General features: G+C 41.3%; 1 protein-coding gene across 32 annotated transcripts in view; it reads left to right on the top strand.

Annotated features, from left to right (window-relative positions):
• Positions 1-27,695, top strand: part of LOC110500605 (receptor-type tyrosine-protein phosphatase delta) — a 612,371-nt gene that overhangs the window by 480,975 nt on the left and 103,701 nt on the right. For all 32 annotated transcript variants that reach the window (XM_090214671.1, XM_090214666.1, XM_036958032.2 and 29 more), the window contains 2 exons: positions 8,887-9,032; positions 11,293-11,434. In XM_090214671.1, the coding sequence (XP_090070797.1) occupies positions 8,887-9,032; positions 11,293-11,434 (288 nt within the window). The remainder of the gene's footprint in view (positions 1-8,886; positions 9,033-11,292; positions 11,435-27,695) is intronic.

Below are 27,695 nucleotides of genomic sequence, written 5' to 3' on the forward strand. Positions count from 1 at the left end.
AACTTTCAGACCCCTTATTTGTCAACCAACCAGCCTGCAATTTCGCTATTCATACACCAATGAATGAATAATAAATGAATTGGTATGAAAACTGAAAGTGAGGGAAGCGATGTCTTCTGCGTGATACTCTGCTGCTTCCCCATTCAACAAGCCGAGCCCAGATGTTCCGAATTCCAACAGGAGGGCTAATGTTTCCACCTCAATCGCTTTTCATGACACTTGGCCTCATGCCGACACTGGCACATTTCAATATTCATTCACCTCCTTCTGTTTGGTTTCCACTACAAAGGGAGGTTTCTTTTCATGTGTGCCGTTGGCCACCGCTGTAGCGATCCGGTTCCGCTTTAGGCACCGGGGGGCCATTTGAACAAAACCATCTGTTTTCGTGTGCCATTTTTATTAAGTGACAAACTGGATCCCCCCCACCTTACTAATGTGTCTCGTGGGACACAGTGGCGGAAGGCAGCGGTTGGTGGTGTGTGTGTATCTCTTAACGGGTAGACACGTCTGGCCAGAGGATGGTTTGTTCTCCAGCCTCTCCACATCAAGACACTTTTGGTCGTGTATTTCAAACAACCTCTGAAACTCTGAGGAACAGGCGATGGAGCACAATAACTGTTATTGATTCAGTACAGTACCTGGGCATTGGGATACATAGTACAACTTGGACCCTTGTACTGTATTTATCCTTCAAAGACTGAAGTATAGGAAACTTGTATTAATTCCCTCCCATCTACAGTATGCGGCTTATTGGATAAAAAGGACTTATTCCAGGTTATAAGAAAACATTTTTATTCTACAATGACCATTTTAGCCTTAAGCCACACTGCTGTTTTCCATTAAGATTACTAAGTGGTAAAGTATCATTGAATAGATAGTCACATTTGCTTAATGGAAACTTCCAGGGACAATCCTTTCCACTCTTCCTTCTGGAAGGTGGAGAAGGCGAAGAAAACATGAACTTTTCATGCCATCCACTCTTCTCTTCCCTCCCATTCGGCAGTGCTCAGCCTCCCTCTCTCTCCCACATGCTGGAATATCCTCACACCTTCTCTCCACCCGCTACTTGGGATAGTGTAAAAATGTGTGAGTGTTTCTGTGTAGTTCTGTGTGTGGAGAAGGGGAGGGGAGGCACGTAGAACAGAGTTCTGTCGTGCAGTGTACTGCCGTATGGGAGACGAGAGACCATTATCCTTTCTTTCTAAAGCAGTTCTCTTTTTTGTACAGAGTGCCCCTGTCCCCAGAGCCCCAGAGCTCAGACCTCACAGAGCAGTGCCACAGAGCATGAGTAATGCAGTCGAACTAACACTGAGGATAGTCCCATATCATTTGAATGGGGTTGAAGGGGAGGAGGGATGAGTGCTGGTCGGTTATCTCTTATTGCTTTGGACTTTCACCTATCATCTCCTAAAATATAATACAGTTATTGTGTTTATAATAATGTTATTAAGTTGTCTCCTTGTATTTGTTAATGAATACATTTCACGTGTTGTGTTTTTGTGCTCAGATCACATATGCAGTAGCAGTAGCGCGGCTCGTATTATGAACTTTATTATGTGACAAGCACGGAGATATTGACAGAAGAGCGTCGCAACGCCCCGAACAGTACAGTATTAAACATCCACAGTGAATTCGTGTACTTTTCCTTATCCAGTAATTAACAATAATTCGGGGACATATCCCTTTTCAAGTAATCACTAATTGCAATAAGAATTCCAGTTCCATTTAAGGCGAGATTACCAATGAGAATGCAATGCAAATCAGTAAACATTTCTAATTAAGCCTTGCTTCCTCCCTCTCGCCTGGCCCTTTGTGAGTACACATGGTGTTTCTCCACCAGCAACGAAAAGGCAGTTTTTATCACAAGTGTGCAGATGTAAAGCTGGTTTGTGCGGCTCAAAAATGCTTGACAGGTTAGGAATGCCATGTGAGTTGTGTTATGTTTATTTTGCAGAGGAGTGTGTGTGTGTGTGTGTGTGCGTGTGCATGTGAGTGTGTGGCGGTGTGTGTTAGCCGTCCCCTCTTTTCTCTTGTAGGAAAGGGATTTATAAAGTAGGATCATCATTTTCATCATAGACATTGGTCCAAAACGCTAATTAGTCCAGAGAGAGGCTAGCACTCATTCAAATGCTCACTCATTTTCATAGCACAACTAAAGTATCCCCTCTAGCCTGTATATTGGAGTTATTCCTGTCCATATAATGTGACCAGAGAAATGTCTCGCCTCTAACTAGGGCCCAGAGTTTTTACCCGTTTGTTCATGTGGTCAGGTTTATCTCCTGTCTCTTAACCATATTTCGATGATCCCATATCCAAGAGTCATTATCTATTGTATGAATACTGATGCTTTCACCAGTTCCTTAACAGAATTTAAAAAGTGATTCCTGCCACGATCAAACACCACCACCCTCTTGCCGCCATTACACCACTTCCACTCCTCTTTCTCCTTGGCCAATCCTTGATGGCAACAGTTTCCATTTTGTTCGACTTGGCGAGGGTACGATCATTCATCAATATTTCCGAACTGATACAGCGTGGCTTTAAGACATCAAATGAGGTTCATGGCGTCTTTAAATGCTCCCTTTCTTCCCCTGTACATCCAAACGGGAGCGGGTATTTGTCAGACTGCCATCCAAAGTGATAGGATTAATTATAGTCCTTCCCTTTCCCTCAGCCCTTCATTCCCACCAAGTGAAAGAATCGGAAATGTGCCCTTTTATGCAAATTAAATTGAAAATGTCACTCAGTATAATTGTTGAAACTGAGCGGTCCTGTACCGGATGTCTACTGTGGGAAAGAGGTATGAACAGGCGCTTCTCGACCTCTCGATTCATACTCTTAAATGGCCTGGCTGTTAGAACACTACCCGTGGCGAAGGCTCAATAGCTTGAAATGTTTTTGCCATTGCAAGTCGAAGCTCCGCTCTCAGATAATTTTGAGGAGAATGTCTCGGGGCTATGTTTGGCTGGACGCTAAGCCAAAGTCAAACAAACTGGTCATGAATGTAGACTTTTAGCGTGACTTATTCAGGCTTATTCTCAAAACAGAAGCATTTCCCGAGGAGAATTTTGCTTCATCATTTCTTATTTTCCACAAAGCTTTGAAAATGCATATTGTCACAAAGGTATGATATACTTTTTTACAAATCAAATCAGTTTAAAACCAGTGTGACCTCTGAATGATTACTGTAGTTTTGCCAAAACAGTGGCCATATTTTGTGACAAGAGCTCTCAATGTGCATTTTCCCTGTTGCATCATGCAACTGTAACTTGTAACTTCTCTAGAAAAGGTAGTTAAAAGGCAGTCTCAAATCACAGAGCCCCATTGCCAGTCGTGAAAGTCTCTCTGCCACACATGTCCCCGGACACGGTGCTCTTAAGAGCGGCAATGGCTTTTCAGTCACCAAATTATTAATACTGTGTCTACCCAGGTTAAATTGAGTGGGATGCTTTGAAGCGTGACTTCTTTTTCATTAAACTTAGTGAATACGGACAAGGTTATATAATGACCCGCTGGAGAGTAGAACAGCGTTAGCGCAGGCACAACATCACTAACCTTTTAGCTTGCACCGGGCTTTACATTTTTCATTTGTTTGCAGGCGACAGCTTAACAGCGGATTAGCAGAGCTAGCCTCTGTATTAAATTAGGTAGATTCAAGGCATGCACAGCGAAGAAGCTACTGAGGTGCCGATCCAAAGTGATGACCGGGCATGATGGGTAATTGTAAGTGTTGTTGTGTTTTTTGCCGTCATCCTCTCCTAAAATATTCTGACCAGAGAGAAGCACAAATTGTTTGTTTGTTTGTTTGTTTTACTCAAAAGCTATTTATTTTCCCTCTTGTCATAACCATTGGCTATAAGCCCTTTCTCAGACACCCAAATGGCATAACTAACAGATTTTTTGACAGGACGATATTTGATATCACACCCTTGTCTTGACTTTGCTAAATATATATTTGATAAATGGAGACTCCAATGTAGATGCTGTAATTTTACCTTTGTCACTGTTAAGTCAGACAGGGAGACAATATATATATATATATATGGTGGTACAAAGCTCTTTCTTTTGTGTTGGCCAGAACATGGCGAATACACCAGAGAGGCACTGCTTGTAGATATCTGTATCTATTTATATAAAACAGAGGACCTGCCTGACTGGAGAAGATGCAGCGCAGTCTCCCTCGGGTTTCTGTGGCGCCCCCTCTGCTTTTAAATCTACATTTAGACAATAGCTAGTAACAGAGGCATAAACGTCTGCATCGCTCCTGAGCTCTCCCCTTTCATTCGCTGAGCAAAACAACAGATGTTTAAAAGTAGTAGGAGTAGTTAGGAGGCACTGGGTCTGACACAGAGTCAGATATTTTCTGCTCCCCCCCTAATCCCCAATGGTGAAGTTTAGTGTAATCTGATCCTAGATCTGTGGTGAGGGACAACATCTGGGGGTTTGATTATGATATCTACTACCCTTGTCTCTGAAAACACAATTTCTTCAGTGTCACACCTCAATCATTCCCCATAGTGAGATGACTTTTCCTCTCCCTCTCACCGCCATCCCGAGTCCCCGTACGTGTCATCATAGTCCATCACAGCCCACGCAGGGAGAGGCGTAGAGCCGTAATAGATGGCCCCCCGAGCAAACAGCCCAACAGCATATCAATTACCCATCAAGCCCTGTTCAGTCAGATGCCACGATGCAACCACTCCCTAGCCCAGCAGACGATAAGATAATGTGCAAACACAGATATAATGGCACTTTTTCTGTTGCTTACAAACTGTGTGCTGTGGACCCAGCAGCACACCTATCGGATCCCATCTGATGTGTGTGTGTGTGTGTGTGTGTGTGTGTGTGTGTGTGTGTGTGTGTGTGTGTGTGTGTGTGTGTGTGTGTGTGTGTGTGTGTGTGTTTGCGTGTGTGTGTGAGTGTGTGTGCGCTGATTTCCCAGTCACATATGTCAATGGAGGCCCAGCTGCCAGCTTGTTGATGTGCCCTTTTCATTACAGGCAACACATCTTATGTCATTTCTTTATTAACCCTTCAGGTTAATTTGTTCAGTTTCAGTACTGCCTGACGATCATACACAGACACACACACACAGATGAGGTGACTCAGCCGCTCCTAGTATTATTGCCGCTGTGTGGCCCCTAATGGCCCACTGAAGTGATTGATAAAAGGCATTCAGTTGTTGAACACAGGGACAGATGGAGTCACAACTCATACTGCATCTCGCCTCTCAGGCTGAGCAGGGATGTCTCCCACTGCAAAGCCTTTTAGATAAAAGGGTTACAAAGGGGTTATTCGGCTGTCCCCATAGGAGAACCCTATTTGGTTCCAGGTAAAACTCTTTTTGGGTCCCAAAACGGTTATACTCGAAAATAAAGTGTTCATTTTAATCCTTTTACAGAATCACAACCACTTCTGAGAGCAGATTACTTCAGTGTGTAATCCCTCGCATGTGTTGTGTGTCCATGGAGCCATACTGTATGTGTACAATAAATTCATTATTTGTAAAAGAGAGGATTGCAATTCTTTGAAGAGATCAACAATGAATCAAGCAATTCATTTCGTGGAATTAGATGCTTAATCAAACAATGGCCCAGATGACGTGGGTACGAGGTGCTGATTCTGAGCAACATTAAAAAGAAGGGTTAATGTCATATAGTGGGAAATTCAATTCAAAATCAACTGTAAATCTCTCATGGCTGTCGACACATGCCACAGTCGGACAAAGAAAACACTGTTCCTGTCTACTACTCTCACTCTCTCCTCCCCTTTACATTTCTGTACCTCATTGCCTTTACACTTGACTAGTTGTGCTGAATTGCGAGCACCAATTAGGGCTTAGAGAACCCTCACATGGACAATCAGAGCCTTGCCAGGGCCCTTATCAAGTGCATGTCTCATTTGTGCGGGATACAAGCCTGATGCCAAGTGGGTGGTTTTCCAGGGATTATCAATGTGAAGTAGCGAGATGTTCTCCACACACTGTTAAACACGTGAGGTCGTGGCTGTTATGTGGGATAGTTATCCAAAAGTTAGGTGACTCTATAAGAGGTTATAAAATCCTCCTCCAACCCCTTTTCCTGGATAGTCTGTCTGTGATCTAGCACACCTGTTGCTACTACTTGATTCCCATGATTACCTTGATTAGTTCAATCAGGTGTGTTGGAGCAGGGCTGGAACAAAATCCTGCATGCCCAGAAGCTCTTTGGGAAGGAGGTTTGGCCACCCCTGTTCTGGAAGATTCTGAGGTGGAAAGCCGGTTATAGCTCTTCTATTTAGCGAGGTGAGCTCAGTCCAATGTCACTGTTAGCGTTAGCATGTTAGCACGTTAGCATGGCCAAGAGCCATGTCAAACATCAATCATCGCCTGACTTCTGTTTCTCTGTAATGTTTTGGGAAATGGTGGCCTCGCTCATTAGAGACAAAATGGGGGGCCAGGGGCCAGGAGATGTAAGGCATCGACAAAGCAGATATCATGGGACTCATGGACTCATTTTAAAATGTGAATATTTTGAGTTCTGAAAACATCTGACAAACCTTGATTTGGGAGTGAACTGTCACTTTAAGACAGTAGCTGGGGGTAAGGCCTATTCCTTTGTTCAAAAGAGAAATAAATAGTTAACAACTTAACAACAAGGACAGGTGGCAGAAACAAATATCACATTTCCTTGTCTCACAGTATCACATGGCACAAAGCGACTTACTTGCCCATTTGGTTAATTAACATAACACTTGCAACTGCCGTAAACTGATTCCTTTGTCTAACTTTTTAAAAGGAGTGGTAGAGTGTGATAATGTGGAGTGTGAGAGCATTGCTGGAAATGGATATAATGACCATATGTGGTTCCATGTAGCTCCAAACTTATTTCCAGTGTATTAGTGCTGCACACTGCTTAGTGTTAAGTGCTTCATTTTTCATACTTGTAAGGGATCCATGTTATGCATAATTCATGTGTGGATGGGCCTGACTCTGGAGGTACCTTAGATAAATATTTAAACGCCAAAGTACCCACTACAATGTGACAGGCGGGCCCCACATTCTACCAGACACATCTCTGGCACTCTGGCACTCCCTCCTATTCACTAACACAGTGCAGAACCTCACACACAAGCGTAGAGCATGGTGGCTTCGCTCATTAGAGACAAAATGGAAGGGCCAGGTGCTTGGAGCTAGGAGATGTATGTCCCGGAAAGCAGCATACACATAATGTACTGTATGATATAAAACAGCTTGTCTCGATAGATGTGGCTCGGAGCGCTGAATGAGCTATTTCTGTACTATATGACTGGCTCATTGTAATGTTCAGGATACCAGTGGCTCATGTTCATACACAACAAGAGAGGGAAAAGGTTACTGTCCCATTCTGTAGAGTCGGCTTCGATACACCCGGCTGCTAGCTTAGCCCTCTTCCCCTTTAGTGACTGTTTCTCTTGCTAATGGTTGCTAAATGAAATCAAATTGCATTCGTCACATGCTTCGTAAACAAAAGGTGTGGATTAACAGTGAAATACTTACAGGCCCTTCCCAACAGGGCAGAGAGAAGAAAATAGAGAAATAATAGAAAAGTAAGACAGGAAATAATAAAAGCAATAGTAGATACACAGTGAGTAATGATAACTTGACTATATACAAGGGGTACCAGTACTGGGTCGACGTGCAGGGGTACTAGGTAATTGAGATATCTACATAAAGCTAGCAATAAAGTGACAATCACCGGGAATATTGTGCAACTATGTGAAGCCTCAGCAAAATAGCATAACAGCAAATCCATACCTTAATGTCTGATTCCCAATAATAAACTCAAAGTACCTTTAAATAAGATGTTGATTGGCTAGGTTGGTTGTCTTTCTTATGGTAGCATCAGGCATGGTGGTAGTTGACAACTTTTGTTATTGTGGTTTGCTTTGAATCAGTCCAGCTAGGAGCTTGCCACCTGTGCAGGCCTTTATTAACACATCTTAGACTTGAAGGAGTTGTGTATATTTATTGCGGGAACATGTATCTTGAACCTTATCCTCGTCCTGTTTTTTTTATCCCTGCCTCTTGTACATTGTGGTCGTTGACAAATAAAAGTATTTTTTGCTGTCGTAGTGTTTCAAATGTCATCCGGCGTTTTTCTGTCAGTCAATGTAAACATTTGCATGGCAAGGTTTGTCCTTGACTGTACACGCCAGGTACAATGAGCACAGCCTGTGGTTTACTCAATGTCAACCTTCACCTTCGAAACGGGTCAACCTGCAACGCGATTGGAGTATTGTAGTCAGCAGGAAGATGACGGAATTAGCATTTCTACCATAGCAGAATGTGATAAACAGCTGCTGTTTGACTTGCACACTCACTGGGTGTGGATGTGAAGTAGCGAGATGTTCATTTTCAGTTGGTATTTACAACATGAATTTTCTTTGAAGTATGCTCATGAAATGACTGAATGCATCCCACAGTGTGTTTTCAATCCATAGGCAGAAACACTGTATAAATGTAAATACATCACTAAACCTTCACCCCTAATCTTTTATTCCTCTACTTTATATATGTAGTCCCTATACTGTATTGCACTCCAAATTGATGACTTAATTTACAACACTAGAATTTATTTACTACAGGGATTATATCTGTATTCCTACTTCTCTTGATTGCATCCTTATACAAGTATCTGATCTTATATTTCCACATTGAGAAGCAATGCAGGCTCCAAACAGAGTCTGGCTTGACCTCCAAAGACAATCCTCTTAGCGATACCGTGCAACTGCTGAAATCGGAAACTTTGTGACCTTCTGGTGTGAGCACGTTGATAAGGGAGAGAAATCGCTTGCTCTCTGCAACACTTAGCCCCCGCACTAACTATTTATGTCCTCTCTCTCCCTCCCCCCCTCTCTTCTTTCCAGCACCACCAAAGTTTTTAAGAACCCCCAATGACCAAACAGGCGTGCAAGGAGGCGTGGCGTCCTTCATTTGCCAAGCGACGGGAGACCCACGCCCCAAGATCGTTTGGAACAAGAAGGGGAAGAAAGTCAGCAACCAGAGATTTGAGGTATTAGGTCTATTGTTCTGATGTAAAATGCTCGACAAAAACGGGAATGCTCAACAGTGCTTTTGGTCCTCCCCCAAACCCCTAACACATAATCCCCCCCCCCCTCTCGCCCAAACCTCCTTTGCCACCACGCATTAGCAGGCTCTAATAATCACGCTGGCCCAGGCCGTCTGACATGCTTGAGTTATAATGAGCAAGTACACAGAGATCTGGTGACAGATTTGTAATTAAAGAAAGAAAGAATGAAAGAAAGAAAGGGGGGAAGAAATGGTGTGCCCCAGATACCTATATTAATGCTGTGTTTGGCTGCCTTATGCAAAACGAGAGCGATGTAGCTCTGTGGTTCAAAGCTCTTTTGCTTCGTGGCATCTTTATCTAAATGCATGTCCCCCTCCCTGCTTGGCTTGGCTGCAAGCTTTGATTTGTTCTTCTCTTTAATCGCCATGACAAATAACACATCATCTCCGAACACCGATAAGATTTCTATTAATTTCTGTGTCATTCCCTTTCGGAGTGTATCATAGTGTGGCTTCTTGCCACACTACTACTCAGCAGTAGTGGTTTATCTGGGTTTGGAGAACCTTCTCGCATCTTTGCCATCTCACACGCCGGGCAGAAATCGAATCTTATCAGAGTGCATCGCATTTGCGCCGCTCCACGTGCTGAATGCTAACACGCTAGCTTGCTAACACTCCCTTCGCCGCCGCAAAGATTGCTTGCTTGCGTGCAACCACCCTCATTCCCCCACTCACGTGCCGCCGCCTCCTCATCCCCAACAAAGCCCATTTCCCTTTACAGAAACACTGAGACTTTCTCGATCCCATTTTCTTTCTCTTTGAGTTTGAAATGGGGAAGGGAGCACTTTTACTTACCATCATCACATGCTCTTGCAATGATTGCCCAAATGTACCATTGTCGCTTGGCCACTGAACCGTCAAGGTGTTTTGTTCAACTAACACGTGAAATGATATGCTCTGAACTGTACCAATGAGTATCGAGGCCGGCCTCTGTACATGTGTGTCTGGGTGTGTGCTTATGTGCCTGTATGCGTGTGTGTATGAAGCAGAGGTTCTTACCAGTCCATTGTTGTCTGTAAACCTACCTAAAAATGCTTAAAAATGAGTTATGATACAGGGCTTTCTAAAAACAGTGAGTATACAGCATGCAACGATAGCTGTAAAAGCTACAAAACACCTGTTTGTGAACATTTTATGTGTCGTCCGTCCAAAACAATCGGTCATGTCTTTTTGTACTACTATCACGTCATGGTGATAACAATTGTTCGTTACTGTTTATCGAACCACATTTAATTGTTTGTTAATGTTCTGTCCCATTTGATATATTTCAATGTGATACTTTTTTTTTTTTTTTAAATAGTGTGTCAACTTTAAGAGTGGGGCGAACCAAAATTAACATAAAATATAAAAACAGACATAAGTTAAAGTAATTAAATTCCTGACTGGCCAATAGATACTTTCCCATTCTTAAAGTTAGTTGTCCACTTTGGTTATCTTCCCAATAATTAGTACACAAGATAAACTCATATTTCGGATTGAAAGTTGATGTCAGAGAGCTGTGAGCCATCTTTGAATTGATATTATGTTTAATCTTCCAATACATTACTATATAATAATAAGCTCTCTGAACACAACTTCTCTGGTAATAACTATACCAGTGGGTAGCCAGTCCTATACACAATCATAGACAACAGTCTAAGGGCATAACTAGCCATACAAAACATTGATCAATATTGACAATGATGTAATTATTATCTACATGCTACAGACATGGGATATTTTCCTCTTACACTCACAATGCGTGGGTTCTATATCATTTGCCTAAAACTCCATCCTCTCCTCGTCTCCTCCCCTTCACCTGCACATAATTGAAAAGCCATGCCTCAGGCTGACTTTGACCTGGTCAGTTGTCTCAGGTCAGAGCAATAAATGAGAGAAGGTGAGTGGATGGTGGATGCACTTTTTAGACAATTCACAAAGAGCACATATACTCCCAAACACTCACTCAAATAAGGTGCTTTTATTAAGAGCTGATATTAGCATATAATATGAGGCTATACTATCCATAGCAGCTTTCATAGTTTTCTGACGGGAAGCACAGTGTGTTTGGCACCGTCAAGTGTTGTAGGCCAAATGTGTTTATTCTCTGCTGCAGGAGTGGTTGGAATTGCTCTGCGCAAGCTTCCGTCACCGATTGTGAACAAAAAAACTCCTTTAACATATCTTGTTTCTCGCACCTGCAGGTGATTGAGTTCGATGACGGCTCTGGCTCGGTGTTGAGAATTCAGCCCTTGCGTACGCCCCGAGACGAAGCCATATACGAGTGCGTCGCCTCCAACACTGTTGGAGAGCTGAGTGCAACTACGAGACTCACTGTTTTACGTGGTAGGTGCTGCTTTCTCTGCAACCGAAATGCTAACTCTTGTTCATTTAACTCTCAGTTTCTTCAACTAACCAACCAGGTAAGCTAGACTTTCTTTGTTTCTATGTCTCTGCTGTCCTCTTTCTTTTCCCTTTCAACACATATAGTTGAATATCAGGTTTTGGTTCCACTCATGTTGAATGTACTGACTTAATTAGTCTTACTCAATTAGTAACTTAGCCAAATAAGTTGGATTTTCTAAATCAATTAACACATTTTCAAACATTTTCCTGACATGATAATTAAGATGCTGGTTGAGTTATGCAAAGTAGTTTCTATTTCTGTCTCTTTTGTGTTCTAATGGAAAGTTGAGCGATATTCAAATCACATTTAATTTGGCTTATCTGCTTCTGCTTTAATATTCACTTAACTGGAGAGAAAGAAATGGCTCTTTGAATCAGGTTTAAAACAATGAAATGTCTCAAATGTAAGTGGCTCATTCCATCATATAGGTCATGAATTATCATGTTTTAGCCCCTCTTATAATTTAACTGTATAACTAAATGAGTTTCCTATATTTGGTTGTAACTCTGTAATACTTGCAGTTGCTTGAGATATATGCACTGTCATAGGAAGTGCACTATTCACAATAGTTTCCTTTGAATACAAACATTTGTTGCAGATCAGAAGTGATTTGCTTGCACCACAATCATAATCACTAGCACATACCGTACATATAAAAAGCAAATGCTTATCTTGATTCCACACAACATCCTATTGAAATGCTAAAGCCCACTGTCCCGGGACTCAAAAAGACAATGTGGTTTTAGACCTATCTCCCTAAAGCAGACTTGTTATGTTCTGAATGGAGAAAATGCCTATAAAATGCCTTGGCGCTCTGAATGAGGTGTGTTCCATTATCCCCCACAATTACACAGCACGGAAAATGAGTTCCTATTGAGTGGGGAGCTCCCCACCTAAAGGAATGAGCTGGCTTGACGACTCTCTGAAGCGCCTTGTCATCTCTTCCTTATCTCCACTGCCGAGGCGAACACAAGGCCCCTGGCACGGTCCCCGAGGGCCCACTGAAAGGGAAAGGTGGCAGATTCCCATGCAGCCTCCCCCCATGTTTACACTATGGCTCGGTGTGTGTGTGTGTGTGTGTGTGTGTGTGTGTGTGTGTGTGTGTGTTTTACGAATTTGTAACATGCAGGCACATACTGTATACACACACACACACACACTTACACAGAGACAGGCGAGGGAAATGAGTGTCATTGTATCTGCTTCACAGACCCTATGCCTCTCAGCTCGGCTAAGGCATTAGCATGTAAAGTGCCTTCAGAAAATATTCACACCCGCTGACTTTTTCCACATTTTGTTGTGTTACAGCCTGAATTGAAAATTGATTAAATTGTGAATTTGTGTTACTGGCCTACACACAATGCCCCATAATGACGAAGTGGAATTATGGATGGTGTATGAGTCGCTACAAAAATACAGGCGTCCTTCCTAACTCAGTTGCCGGAGAGGAAGGAAAACACTCAGGGATTTCACCTTGAGGCCAATGGTGGTTTTAAAACAGTTGAATGGCTGTGATAGGAGAAAACTGAGGATGGATCAACAACATTGTAGTTATTCCACAATACTAACCTAAATAACAGAGTGAAAAGAAGGAAGCCTGTACAGATTAAAAATATTCTAAACCATGCATCCTGTTTGCCATAAGGAACTAAAGTCAAACTGCAAAAAATGTGGCAAGGAAATTAAATCCAACTGAGTACCACTCTCCATATTTTCAAGCATGGTGGTGGCTGCATCATGTTATGGGTATGCTTTTAGCAGAACAATAACCTAAAACACACTGCAGTTGCTTACAAAGTGGCCTAGTTACAGTTTTGACTTAAATCGACTTAAGAATCTATGGCTGTCTTGCAATGATCTATAAAAACTAAGAGAGTTGCACACTATGTATAAACAGTAATTTATTGGGTAAACCACCAACGTTTCGGCATCACTGTGCCTTCTTCTAGCAATGATCAACAACCAACAGGCTACAACACAACAAAATGTGGAACAAGTAAAGGGGTATGAAAACTTTCTGTAGACACTCTAGTTATGTTACCAGTCCCTAGTTCCCTATCTCTCCTGGTGTCCTATCACCGCTTTGACGATGAGCGAAGCCACATAGCCCGCAGTAGAAAGCCCTTCTGTGTTGCAATAAAGTAATGCTTTCTGGTCAAGCCAGATGAGAGCCATATCTCTTTCACTCACTCAGGCATGCACCAGACGCCCAGATATACACACACACTTTCACATCCACATAAACCCTCAACAGATTTGTCAAACTCTACCTGAATGAGCACATTCAACAACAAAACAAATCTTGTCTTAACACCTGCTTTTCTCTAGAATGTGTTTCTGGCCAGCGAAACCAACCAAAGTCAAACATTGTCGAAGTTGTGTTTCAAAATGCAACTTCTTTTGGAGGCCTCATGTCTTATTCATGTAGTCTACTGAGCTAGAATGCAAGTGCCCGTTGCAAGGTCAAGCTTTTTACGTTAGAGAGTGGGGTTGTAGGGTACAGTTATAGGGCAATGTAAGGGTAGTGTACTTTTACAATGTTACAGAACAATGCATAATACAGTGCCTTGCGAAAGTATTCGGCCCCCTTGACCTTTCCGACCTTTTGCCACATTTCAGGCTTCAAACATAAAGATATAAAACTGTATTTTTTTGTGAAGAATCAACAACAAGTGCGACACAATCATGAAGTGGAACGACATTTATTGGATATTTCAAACTTTTTTAACTAATCAAAAACTGAAAAATTGGGCGTGCAAAATTATTCAGCCCCTTTACTTTCAGTGCAGCAAACTCTCTTCAGAAGTTCAGTGAGGATCTCTGAATGATCCAATGTTGACCTAAATGACAAATGATGATAAATACAATCCACCTGTGTGTAATCAAGTCTCCGTATAAATGCACCTGCACTGTGATAGTCTCAGAGGTCCGTTAAAAGCGCAGAGAGCATCATGAAGAACAAGGAACACGCCAGGCAGGTCCGAGATACTGTTGTGAAGAAGTTTAAAGCCGGATTTGGATACAAAAATATTTCCCAAGCTTTAAACATCCCAAGGAGCACTGTGCAAGCGATAATATTGAAATGGAAGGAGTATCAGACCACTGCAAATCTACCAAGACCTGGCCGTCCCTCTAAACTTTCAGCTCATACAAGGAGAAGACTGATCAGAGATGCAGCCAAGAGGCCCATGATCACTCTGGATGAACTGCAGAGATCTACAGCTGAGGTGGGAGACTCTGTCCATAGGACAACAATCAGTCGTATATTGCACAAATCTGGACTTTATGGAAGAGTGGCAAGAAGAAAGCCATTTCTTAAAGATATCCATAAAAAGTGTTGTTTAAAGTTTGCCACAAGCCACCTGGGAGACACACCAAACATGTGGAAGAAGGTGCTCTGGTCAGATGAAACCAAAATTGAACTTTTTGGCAACAATGCAAAACGTTATGTTTGGCGTAAAAGCAACACAGCTGAACACACCATCCCCACTGTCAAACATGGTGGTGGCAGCATCATGGTTTGGGCCTGCTTTTCTTCAGCAGGGACAGGGAAGATGGTTAAAATTGATGGGAAGATGGATGGAGCCAAATACAGGACCATTCTGGAAGAAAACCTGATGGAGTCTGCAAAAGACCTGAGACTGGGACGGAGATTTGTCTTCCAACAAGACAATGATCCAAAACATAAAGCAAAATCTACAATGGAATGGTTCAAAAATAAACATATCCAGGTGTTAGAATGGCCAAGTCAAAGTCCAGACCTGAATCCAATCGAAAATCTGTGGAAAGAACTGAAAACTGCTGTTCACAAATGCTCTCCATCCAACCTCACTGAGCTCGAGCTGTTTTGCAAGGAGGAATGGGAAAAAATGTCAGTTTCTCGATGTGCAAAACTGATAGAGACATACCCCAAGCGACTTACAGCTGTAATCGCAGCAAAAGGTGGCGCTACAAAGTATTAACTTAAGGGGGCTGAATAATTTTGCACGCCCAATTTTTCAGTTTTTGATATGTTAAAAAAGTTTGAAATATCCAATAAATGTCGTTCCACTTCATGATTGTGTCCCACTTGTTGTTGATTCTTCACAAAAAAATACAGTTTTATATCTTTATGTTTGAAGCCTGAAATGTGGCAAAAGGTCGCAAAGTTCAAGGGGGCCGAATACTTTCGCAAGGCACTGTACATAACACAAAAAGGCGTAGACATACTATTCTATCTCTGCTCTGTTCCAAAAATAGTCTACGTATCTCCGACATGGTTCTGTATCTCCCTTGGAGAATATATCTGTATTTGCGGCCATTTTGTTAAAGAGCCATGTAGAAAATTCCTCTGCCTTGTACTTTATTTGGGGCTTGATACACCAAAAAGTAAAATCTGAGTTCAATCTGTCGATGTAGCTAGGAGCTTTGGAGATTCTATCTCTAACCTTGTATTCCTCTTGCCGAGATGCGACAGACGGAATAGATACATGAACCAATCACAGATGAAAACCCTACTAATATAGTGATACATATAAAGGGATTGTTCATTTAGTTCATTTGAGCTCCAGTGGCCTGTGCTAGGAGATTGGTTAGCATCTGTTTCTGGTAGCTAGCTCCAGGGGGAGATAATGGATAATTCCATAAAGAGGGAAAAGTAACATTGTTGTAATTGCCACAGCAATGAAGAGTCAGGCCTGCGAGGTGAAGAATCCAGTGGCAGAGATATTAGCATTTGGGTGGGCTGCGGACTTGATAGAAAACGCCATTAGTAATGAACTTCTCTGTCTTAGAGAAAGTCATTTGCGTGAAAGGCAAACCTGCGAGTGTAATGATGTTTGTACCCAGAATCTACTTTTGCAATGAATGAGGGACCTAATTTGCATATTGCATTTTTTCCTGTTTCTTTCTCTTCCCCCACTCCATTTTGATCAACACGGAGATCACTTAAGTCATGTCATATGTAATACGGGTGTTTGAATGAAGGTTATATGATTTGAGGCTGAAATTGGAAAATGGTGATAAGAGAAGTCAGAGAAGCACAACAAATGGAGTCGTAAGTGTTGATGATATCCATGTATAGTGTTAGATTTTAACATTTGATGTTTTTTGTCTGATTTTACAGAAGGTGTTCTTGTACTGTAGGATATTTTTCATATTCCCTCAGGATACACAGAGCATGATAAGACATTGATTCCCAAATGAGAAAATTATTGCATCAGCCAATATGTCAGCCAAGTGTCCATACACTTTAGATAGAATGACAAACGGATAGTTCTCTCTCTAACTGCTAATCTATATCTACAGTATATTACATGTCAACCGGAGCATTTAGCCAAAGATTTTCAATAGTAGGCAGGTAAATTTAAATAATTGCCTTTCAACACAAGCACAGACGTCATGTTACTTCAGCAGCACAATCGTATGCTAATATCATGTGCTATGGCTATGTCAATTTTCTTCACGGCAGATTCATTCATGATTAAGAAAGGTAATCTATCCATTTATTCCCATTATACTGTGAATCGTAATTTCTTTCGCCACTCTCACAAGCGTGCAGATGTGCTCAACCTGACAGAGTGTAAAATAGGAAGTCGCTCTACTCTGACGGATAAAAGGCCAAAACAAATTGCATTATTTCCATGTGTTAGATGTGTCGCAGGGTGCTCTCACTCTGTAAACGTGGCCACGTTGAAGGGGAAGGATAATATTTTCAGAAGGAGCCTATTGTCACGTTCTGACCTTAGTTCCTTTTTTATGTCTTTGTTTTCGGTTGGTCAGGGCGTGAGTTGGGGTGGGTAGTCTATGTTCTTTTTTTCTATGTTATATTTCTATGTGTTTGGCCTAGTATGGTTCTCAATCAGAGGCAGGTGTCGTTCGTTGTCTCTGATTGAGAATCATACTTAGGTAGCCTGTTTTCCCCAGTTTTTTAAATTAAAATATGATGCACAGTTACCACGCTGCATTTTGGTCCTCCTCTCCTTCCACCAACGAGAATCGTTACACCTATAGACAACAACTTAGTTTATGCTTAACTTTCTACATCTTGCGGTTTTCAAACACTCGAGTAGAGTACAGCTTGAATAGTGTAATATGGAATGAGAAAATGTGTATTAGGGAATGAAGTGCTGCTTCTGTAAAGAGAGGAGAACGTGAATATTATGAAGTTCCACCCACGTAAAACCAATAAGAATGTCTATAAAAAAGTAATTTGTGTATTGCTATGTGTTTGTAGGCCGTACTGGCATAAATTCACCACAGTGATAAACTTAAACCAATGTTCCCAGTCTGAAGTTCAGAGTAGAACCCAGACAAATTATATCGTATTCTTTCTTTTATCATTCCCTCGAGTTGCAGTGCCCAGGCTATGTTTGCTCTTTGAATCCAACAAGGAACAGAATATGTCTAGACCAATAATAGTCTTAAGCACTCCCCTACCCACACAGATACATCACGTTTGTCCTCTTCACCATACTATTTTGCAAGGATTTGTATTTCAAATCCTAAAGGACTATTTTTCTGTGTCGTGTTGTACGGTCTTACTACTAATTCTTCACATGACTTTGTTTCTCAACTCTGTACTTTCTACTCTGTAGCCTACGTCCCAGGTTGTACTTAAAACAAGCACAGCCTGACCGAAAAACAAAACATTAACTGAGCGTTCAAATTGCTCATGAAGCAAATCGCTGACTCCGCTGTCTTGGACTGCCATAGCAAGGCACGCAGTGGGGGCAAAGCAGGTGGCTATTGTACAATTGCTGTGCCTGAGATCACTATGTTTGCGAAAGGCAATGCAGAAGGTGAACAAGGTAGCATAGTGGGCCAGGAGAGAGAACACAATACTGTTTGGTTCACCGGTAAGTTCTGTAGATACCCCATGCTACAATACAGAACACTCAGAACACTCAATTGGGCTGCAGAAGTATCAATAAATAGGGGCTTTCAAAATCCTGCTGACTTCAACCCAGGTGAACTCCTTTTGAGGGAAGAAATAAGGAATAAATATAAAGTGCCTGAGATAGCGTTTTAAGTGTAGCATAATGTTTGGTACGGTCATAAAGCAGTATAATTTCGAATTTCTTTCTGGTTCCTGAGCAGTTGAGCAACAAGTGGAGCATGGCAGTTGGTTATTTGCATGAGAGCAAAAAGTAGTCATCAGGTCTAATTGAACAGACATAGATTATTTACATTTCCCCATTTTAGATTTAGGATTTTCTTCCAAACTGTGGTGGTCCCATGTGATCCCGTGTGGCTCAGTTGGTAGAGCATGGTGTTTGGAATGCCAGGGTTGTGTTTTCATTTCCCAGGGGGACAAGTAAAAAAAATGAAAATGTATTCACTACTGTAAATTGCTCTCGATCATCTGCTAAATTACCAAAATGTAAACGTAAAAATTTCAACTCAGCAGATTAAGGTATTTTATCAATATTGTCCGTCTTCTATAAATATGTCCAGATAGATAGCTCTTGCATTATGCACATTTTTCAATCAACCGCAAGCCTCGGAATGATTGTAAAACTGTGGTGAAGCTGCACATTATAATATAAATCTGTTGGCCGAAAAGGCGAGTCTAGTATTGGCTCTCCCCTCAAATCTAAATCTCCTCAGTCTCGTTCATCACCAAAAATGGAACAGATGCAAGTTATTTATGATTGTAATTATAAAGATTGAGTCGACAGTCCTCAAAGAAATTGATCTCTCAGCGGAAGATAATTCTTTCCAAAATTTCCCTGCTTAATTAGTCTAGGGTGGCGAATTGGTATTTGTACAGTACTGAGCGTGATTTAAGACAAAAAAAAGTGTGCTGTTGTGGTGTTTAGCTAGAAATGACCTGCGGCTGGCTGCTATCAAGATGGATGTGCTTCTTTATGGTCCAATAACGAATTGAGCAAACATCTGCTGAAGCCACAAAGGGACTGGGATTGCACTGTTAAAATGATAGATAATGTGGTGGTCAGGATGGTGGAGTATTTTCAAAATAAAAGCAAACATGACTCCCTATAAATTAATCATTATCGATTCGGACAGATGGGGCTAGTATTTTCTGCTTGGTGCTCCACTATATCAGTGTCCTCTGTAATGACCTCAGGTTTTCAAATGGGAAGCGCAATTAGTTGCTTAATGATTTGAAAATGCTAATTTCTTGTCACATCTCCTGGCAACAATTATTTTACTTGTTAATAGCCCCAAAAGGTTGGAGAATACAAAAAAAACAATGCCCACTAACTAATCTGCTACATGGACAGGCCAGACAAGCAAATGTCAAGGCCTAAACATTCCAATACCCAATTTTGGTGAGAGATACCTATTGCATACTGTAGGTTTCATCCCACTAATGGCACTACCATACAAATCAAAGGACGTGACAGGAAATTAATAATAGCTCAATAATTTCAATTATCTCCATTAGTTCTGTTGCTCTATATCATGTTACAGACCTGAAAGGTATGCGTGTAAGTAGCGATCTGCACACACCAGTCACAATCATCACAATTGACAAGGGGCTGTTTGGTGGAATGTGTCATCGTTACCGGGAAGCATTCCATGGGCTGTGGGGACTTGAAGGTCGTAAAGTGGGAGTGTATTAGCCTGAGCCAAGGAGTCAAGGGGTGTTAATGTAGGCGCTTCGCTTTGATCTCAGCCATACTCAAGTCATTTTCTAGTACATTAATCGGGCAATTTAGGGTCACTTCTAATGCATCTAATGATGCTCTTGAGAAACCTCTAAAAGCCTGCCTGCAAGGGTACTGCTAATTAAAGCCAAACAACTTTAGACTGGTAAAAAAAAACAAGGTAGGGAACAAATAGCCTAACTATTGTAACTATTGTTTTTCCATAGTTGTCAACATATGATCTTGGGTTATTTCGATTGTATTGATTTATTTAAAAGGCACAATGCAGACGTTTTTATCTCAATTTCAAATAATTTCTGAGTTACAATTAAGTACCATAACAAAATAAGTAAACATGTCTTCTGTCACGACTTCCGCCGAAGTCGGGTTCTCTCCTTGTTTTGGCGGCTCTCGGTGTCACCGGTCTTCTAGCCATCATCGATCCACTTTTAATTTTCCATGTGTTTTTCCTCACACCTGGTTTCAATTCCATCAATCATTTGCGTATTTAACCCTCTGTTCCCCCCATGTCTTTGTGTGGGATTGTTTATTGAAAGTGCTTGTGCACGTGTTGTTTGGTGCACAACAGGTTTTTGTACCCAATTATTCTGGTTATTTTTATGCCTTGGGTTTTGCTATTAAACTGCTCCGGCTATTACCAAGTTCTGCTCTCCTGCGTCTGACTTCCCTGCCACCGATTACGCACCCCTTACAGCTTCTTAGCAAAGAGACATTTCTCAAGCAAGAATTTAGCTTCGACTGTCTGGTGATGTCACCAGGCAGGTCAAAACTCCATCCCACCAAAACAGGCTGAAATTTCAACCGGTCTTTTCAACAGCTCTTACACTAAAAGGGCATTATTATAATTTTAAAAATTTCACAGTATTATTCCAACCTCATAGTGTGGAAATATACAGTGAGCTCCAAAAGTATTGGGACAGTGCAATATGTTTTGTTGTTTTGGTTCTGTACTCCAGCACTTTGGATTTTAAATGATACAATGACTGATGTTAAAATACAAACTGTAAGCTTTAATTTGAGGGTATTTTCATCCATATCCGGTTAACCATCTAGAAATTACAGCACTTTTTACAATAACAGGATAGGTTAGCATTTTTAGGGGGTTGTGATATTTATGCATCTAACTTTCTCACTCATCATTATTCACGATTCATTCAGGATTATCCATAATCATGGTAGCATCCACATTAATGTAATATTTAGAAACTTATTCTATTATTTTTTTTACAATAAAAGTGACTCCAAAATGACACAATACATTATTTACCATTAATTTCTATTGGGCACAAAATAATCTGAAACACAACCAAAATAAACAGCAAATACATTCAAAAAATGTGTACAGTCACAAGCTTAATGTAGTCATTGCTTTCTAGGAGCATTTTGTTACGTTACAGCCTTATTCTAAAACGGGTTAAATAAATAATAATCCTCATCAATCTACACACAATACCCATAATGACGAAGTGAAAAAGGTTGCAAATGTATTAAAATCTATATTTTTTTACATAAGTATTCAGACCCTTTGCTATGAGACTCGAAATTGAGCTCAGGTGCATCCTGTTTCTATTGATCATCCTTGCAATGTTTCTACAACTTGATTGTGGTAAATTCAGTTGATTGGACATGATTTGGAAAGGCACACACCTGTCTATATAAGGTCCCACAGTGCATGTCAGAGCAAAAACCAAGTTATGAGGTCAAAGGAATTGGCCGTAGAGATCCCAGACAGGATTGTGTTGAAGCACAGATCTGGGGAACGGTACCAGGCCTTAGTCAGGGAGGTGACCAAGAGGTCACTCTGACAGAGCTCTAGAGTTCCTCTGTGGAGATGGAAGAACCTTCCAAATGGACAACCATCTCTGCAGCACTCCACCAATTAGGCCTTTATGGTAGCATGGCCAGACAGAAGCCACACCTCAGTAAAAGGCACATGACAGCCTGCTTGTAGTTTGCCAAATAGGCACCAAAAGACTCTCAGACCATGAGGAACAAGATTATCTGGTCTGATGAAACCAAGACTGAACTCTGTGGCCTGAATGCCAAGTGTCACGTTGGGAGGAAACCTGGCAAAGTCCCAACTGTAAAGCATGGTGGTGGCAGCATCATGCTGTGGGGATGTTTTTCAGCTCAAGGACTGGGAGACTAGTCAGGATCGAGGCAAGGATGAATGGAGCTATGTACAGAGAGATCCTTGATGAAAACTTGCTCCAGAGCACACAGGACTTCAGACTGGGGCAAATGTTCACCTTCCAACTGGACACACAACCCTAAGCACACAGCCAAGACAACGCAAGTGGCTTCGGGACAAGTCTCTGAATGTCCTTGAGTGACCCAGCCAGAGCCCAGACTTGAACCCATTCAAACATCTCTGGAGAGACCTGAAAATAGCTGTGCAGTGACGCTCCCCATCCAACCTGACAGAGCTTGAGAGGACCTGCAGAGAAGAATGTGAGAAACTCCCCAAATACAGGAGTGCCAAGCTTCATACCCAAGAAGACTCGAGGCTGTAATCACTGCCAAAGATGTTTCAACAAAGTACTGAGTAAAGGGTCTGAATACTTTCCTTTTTAAATAAATTATCAAACATTTCTAAAAACTTTGTCATTATGGGGTATTGTGTGTAGATTGATGAGGGAAAAAGTTATTGAATCAATTGTAGAATAAGGCTGTAATGTAACAAAATGTGGAAAAAGTCAAGGGGTCTGAATACTTTCCGAATGCGCTGTATAAGTGCATTTGTCCCAATACTTTTGGTCCCCTAAAAGGGGGGAACTGTGTACAAAGAGTGCTGTAATTTCTAAACGGTTCACCCGATATGGATGAAAATACCCTCAAATTAAAGCTTGGCAGTCTGCACTTTAACTTCATAGTCTGGAGGTCACTGTATACAAAACATAGCTATATCATGTTTTTGACTGCACTGGGCCTTTAACCTTTATTTTAGCTGGGTAACTCCCTTTGAACCAATGCATCTTTCATGCAGGGAGCCCTGCATGTACACAAATCATAACTATTTACAACATTTACAAATACAATGCAAAAATAAATTATATTTACATATTTACAAACAATATAAGTAAAGCAATCACACTTATGTTAGACAAAAGCATTTGAGTTATTTGCAGTGTCACATAACATTCTTTGCTAATTCATAGCATTTTGGTGGATGTATGGAACACATTGCGAACAAGTCTCTCGAACCAAACGTTTCCCACGAGTTTCAAACTCACTTCGCGAGGTTCAAGTGTCCTATGACTAGACCTTGAGCCTAGAAATAACCATTTATGTAATGCATGCCACAAAACCACCAACGTCCCATGGAGAAACCCCAACTTATGCGCCAGTAACTTTGGGAAAACTTCTGTCTGTTTCTTAGAAAAGAATGATGTAACCTGACTCCATTAAGGCCTTTTGGGACCCATGATGTCCGTTCTGCCTAGTGTTAGCCCAAGTATGAGTAATCTCCCTTTTCTGTAGCATACTCTTAGCCCCAATCTTTTCAATAATGTAGAACTTTTTTTTCTCCTCTTGCCATTTATGTAGCGCTGCCCTTCTCAGGTGGACATGAACTTGTATAAAGTCTGTTCTCTCAGACATTTACTGTAGATGTTCTCTGGAAATTGCATCAAGACGATACCGTGCCCAAATGGATGAGAACTGAGCCATGGCCTGTAAAATAGCTCAGTGCTGTTACGCTAAAATGGTTCAGGGAGAAAATTGGTAAGTGTTCTTATATTGGAGAGCATGGTGTGCAAGTTAAAAAAGGGTGCATGTCGTCATTCAAGGAGTAATCTGAATATAATTCTATACTATTTTGGTGTCCAAAATATGTCTTTCTTGCACATTACATACACAAAACCACTCGGTCTTACGTAGCAAAAAATGAAATTGTGCTTTTTACATTGAATCAAATTAGAGACTCAGAGCTAGGGAATTGTCCATCACACAATGCAGTTGAGGAATAATGGGAAAGTAATTCTGCTTTGAAAGTCGATGAACTTGTAACCCCACTTTTGAGAAAATGGCACTTGAATATTTTTGGTACACCTACTGGAGAGCTCTTATTTGTCTACGCCCATTCACCATCATTCACACCCTCTTAAGCCTTAGTACCACCCATCTCTTTGAGGATCCACATGTGAAGCCATGTGGTAAACACACGCTATATCAAATAAAAATAAACTTTATTTTTCACATGCACAGGAAATAGAAGGTGTAAACGGTACAGTGATAGCACTTGCATACTTGCATAGTAGCAATATCAAAAACAGAAAGTGTCCACATAAAAATATTTTATAAATATTTGTATCATTATTAGATGACGCTTACCCAGACACACTTGTCTAAATTCATGGGTAATGTGAAGGAAATGCTAAAACCACTCCTCATCAACACCTAGCTAAGTGGATGGGTCCCTATTGTCTAGACATGTACACATGTTCATGAAATACAATCGATGGCCATAATCACCCCCAGACACACCTGCTAATTTGATGGGTCGTGTAATAATCTGGCCAATGTGGTAGCTAGCTAGCTAAACAATAAACCGGCATAACCCCAACTCATACTACTACCAATACAAACATTGTCATAGCTGTCGTATGAATCTGCACGTAGCTAAATGTAAAAAACTAGGTTTAATGTTAACTAGCTAACATTAGCTTTGCAAATGGTTTTCTGATTCAAATAATATTACTACACAAATCATACACATAACATTAGCTGGCGAGCTAGCAAGCTAACTTTTGCTAGCTAACTAACAGTATGCTTTGACTTGCAATAAAAATGACTTTTTGACAAAATTGGAAACGTATATCTGAACATGTAACTAGATTCTTAGCCGTATACATGGATGAACTCTTCACGGCAGACTGGAACTCTTTAACTCCGTTTGGTTTGTAGCTACATCTTGTTTGGCCAGCTTTGTGTAAATTCACTCCGGTTCACACTGACCATGGTGTGTGTAGAAAGTAGCCCATTACTTTTTCCTACTGATCTGCCGACAGCGCCTGATAAATTCAGGGCATCAATGTTGTTGAGAAAAATAGCAAAACTTTTTTGTAGTTCTTGATTGCTAGCATTATATCTTTCAAAAACGGTGCAGTAGAAAGGACTGTCAAACACATACTGAACAGCTCACGTTATTGACAGAAGCGTGCTACATGGCAGACCAATTCAAACTCATCTCCCAGAATGTCCATCCCATTAATTATCTCAGCCAATCATGGCTAGTGGGAAGGTTCCTCACTTTTTCCATGGCTAAACCAACTAGGCTCGTAATTATGGATAGAATACAAATGTGTTATTTTGTTCCAGAAGGAATTTAGGCAAAAAAAATGCATTTTGAAAAAAAAAACATGTTTATATTCAAATGCTGCTCCTGTAAAGTAGTGACGTGCAGCATGCGCCTAGTTTCATGAAACGAGTCACATTTTAGTAATTTAGCAGAAGCTCTTATCAAGAGCAGTTAGGGTTAAGTGCCTTGCTCATGGGCACATCGGCAGATTTTATACCTATTCGGCTCGGGGATTCAAATCACTGACCTTTCAGTTACTGGTCCAATGCTCTTAACTTCTAGGCTACCTGCCGCCAGGTCATTTAGGAATGCCCGTTTGACCAAACTGACCTTGCTGTTTCTTAATGCAAGGTACATGAAGGTTAATAAACCAATAGGATATGGGCCTACCTTCTTGCTTGTTTTCCTGCCTGGCTGGGAGGCTCACCTGGTCTCCGACACTCCGCTGGCCTCCCACTCCCCTGGCCTCCTATAGATATGTTGTGGAGCTAAACAGGCTAATATGTGGGTGTTATTTGTTAGTTAATGATTAGTGGATGCGATTGTATTTCTTATCTCAGGACTGTGTTCCTTATTCCATGTGTCTTGGATGCTTCCATTCTCACCCTATTGGGAAGTGAGAGAGGGGGAAAGGGACAAAGAGATAGAGAAATACTGTCTTTCTTTGTGTGTGTGTGTGTGTGTGTGTAACCAAAACAATGGGCAACTGGGCATTTTTATACATGACCCTAAGCATGATGGGATGTTATTTGCTTAATTAACTCAGGAACCACACCTGTGTTGAAGCACATGCTTTCTATATACTGTGTCTCTTATTAAAGCGTTAAATAAAGTGTTTCCTTTATTTTGGCATTTACCTGTACATGATGGGAAGCACATAAATACAATTCAAAAACAGCTCTTCAAAGCAAAACAAACAGTTGAATTCGGAAGTTTACATACACCTTAGCCAAGTACATTTAAACTTAGTTTTTCATAATTCCTGACATTTAATCCTAGTAAAAATTCCCTGTCTTAGGTCAGTTAGGATCACCACTTTATTTTAAGAATGTGAAATGTCAGAATGATTTATTTCAGCTTTTATTTCTTTCATCACATTCCCAGTGGGTCAGACGTTTACATACACTCAATTAGTATTTGGTAGCATTGCCTTTAAATTGTTTAACTTGGGTCAAATGTCTCGGGTAGCCTTCCACAAGCTTCCCACAATAAGTTGGATGAATTTTGTCCCATTCTTCCTGACAGAGCTGGTGTAACTATATAGATAATTTTGTACCTGTTTCCTCCAGCATCTTCTCAAGGTCACTTGCTGTTGTTCTGGGATTGATTTGTACTTTTTGTACCAAAGTACGTTCATCTCTAGGAGACAGAACGCGTCCTCTTCCTGAGCGGTATGACGGCTGCGTGGTCCCATGGTGTTTATACTTGCGTACTATTGTTTTGTACAGATGAACGTGGTACCTTCAGGCATTTGGAAATTGCTCCCAAGGATGAACCAGACTTGTGGAGATCTTTCTGAGGTCTTGGCTGATTTCTTTTGATTTTCCCATGATGTCAAGCAAAGAGGCGCTGAGTTTGAAGGTAGACCTTGAAATACACTGCTCCAAAAAATAAAGGGAACACTAAAATAACACATTCTAGATCTGAATGAATGAAATATTATTATTAAATACTTTTTTCTTTACATAGTTTAATGTGCTGACAACAAAATCACACAAAAATGATCAATGGAAAATAAATGTATTAACCCATGGTTTGGATTTGGAGTCACACTCAAAATTAAAGTGGAAAACCACACTACAGGCTGATCCAACTTTGATGTAATGTCCTTAAAACAAGTCAAAATGAGGCTCAGTAGTGTGTGTGGCCTCTACGTGCCTGTATGACCTCCCTACAATGCCTGGGCATGCTCCTGATAAGGTGGCGGATGGTCTCCTGAGGGATCTCCTCCCAGACCTGGACTAAAGCATCCGCCAACTCCTGGACAGTCTGTGGTGCAATGTGGAGTTGGTGGATGGAGCGAAACATGATGTCCCAGATGTTCTCAATTGGATTCAGGTCTGGGGAACGGGCGGGCCAGTCCATAGCATCAATGCCTTCCTCTTGCAGGAACTGCTGACACACTCCAGCCACATGAGGTCTAGCATTGGAGGAACCCAGGGCCAACCGCACCAGCAAAAGGTCTCACAAGGGGTCTGAGGATCTCATCTCGGTACTTAATGGCAGTCAGGCTACCTCTGGCGAACACATGGAGGGCTGTGCGGCCCCCCAAAGAAATGCCACCCCACA

This window comes from Oncorhynchus mykiss, chromosome 21, assembly GCF_057628025.1.
Source record: "Oncorhynchus mykiss isolate SJ-2025 chromosome 21, ASM5762802v1, whole genome shotgun sequence".
Taxonomy (NCBI): Eukaryota; Metazoa; Chordata; class Actinopteri; order Salmoniformes; family Salmonidae; genus Oncorhynchus; species Oncorhynchus mykiss.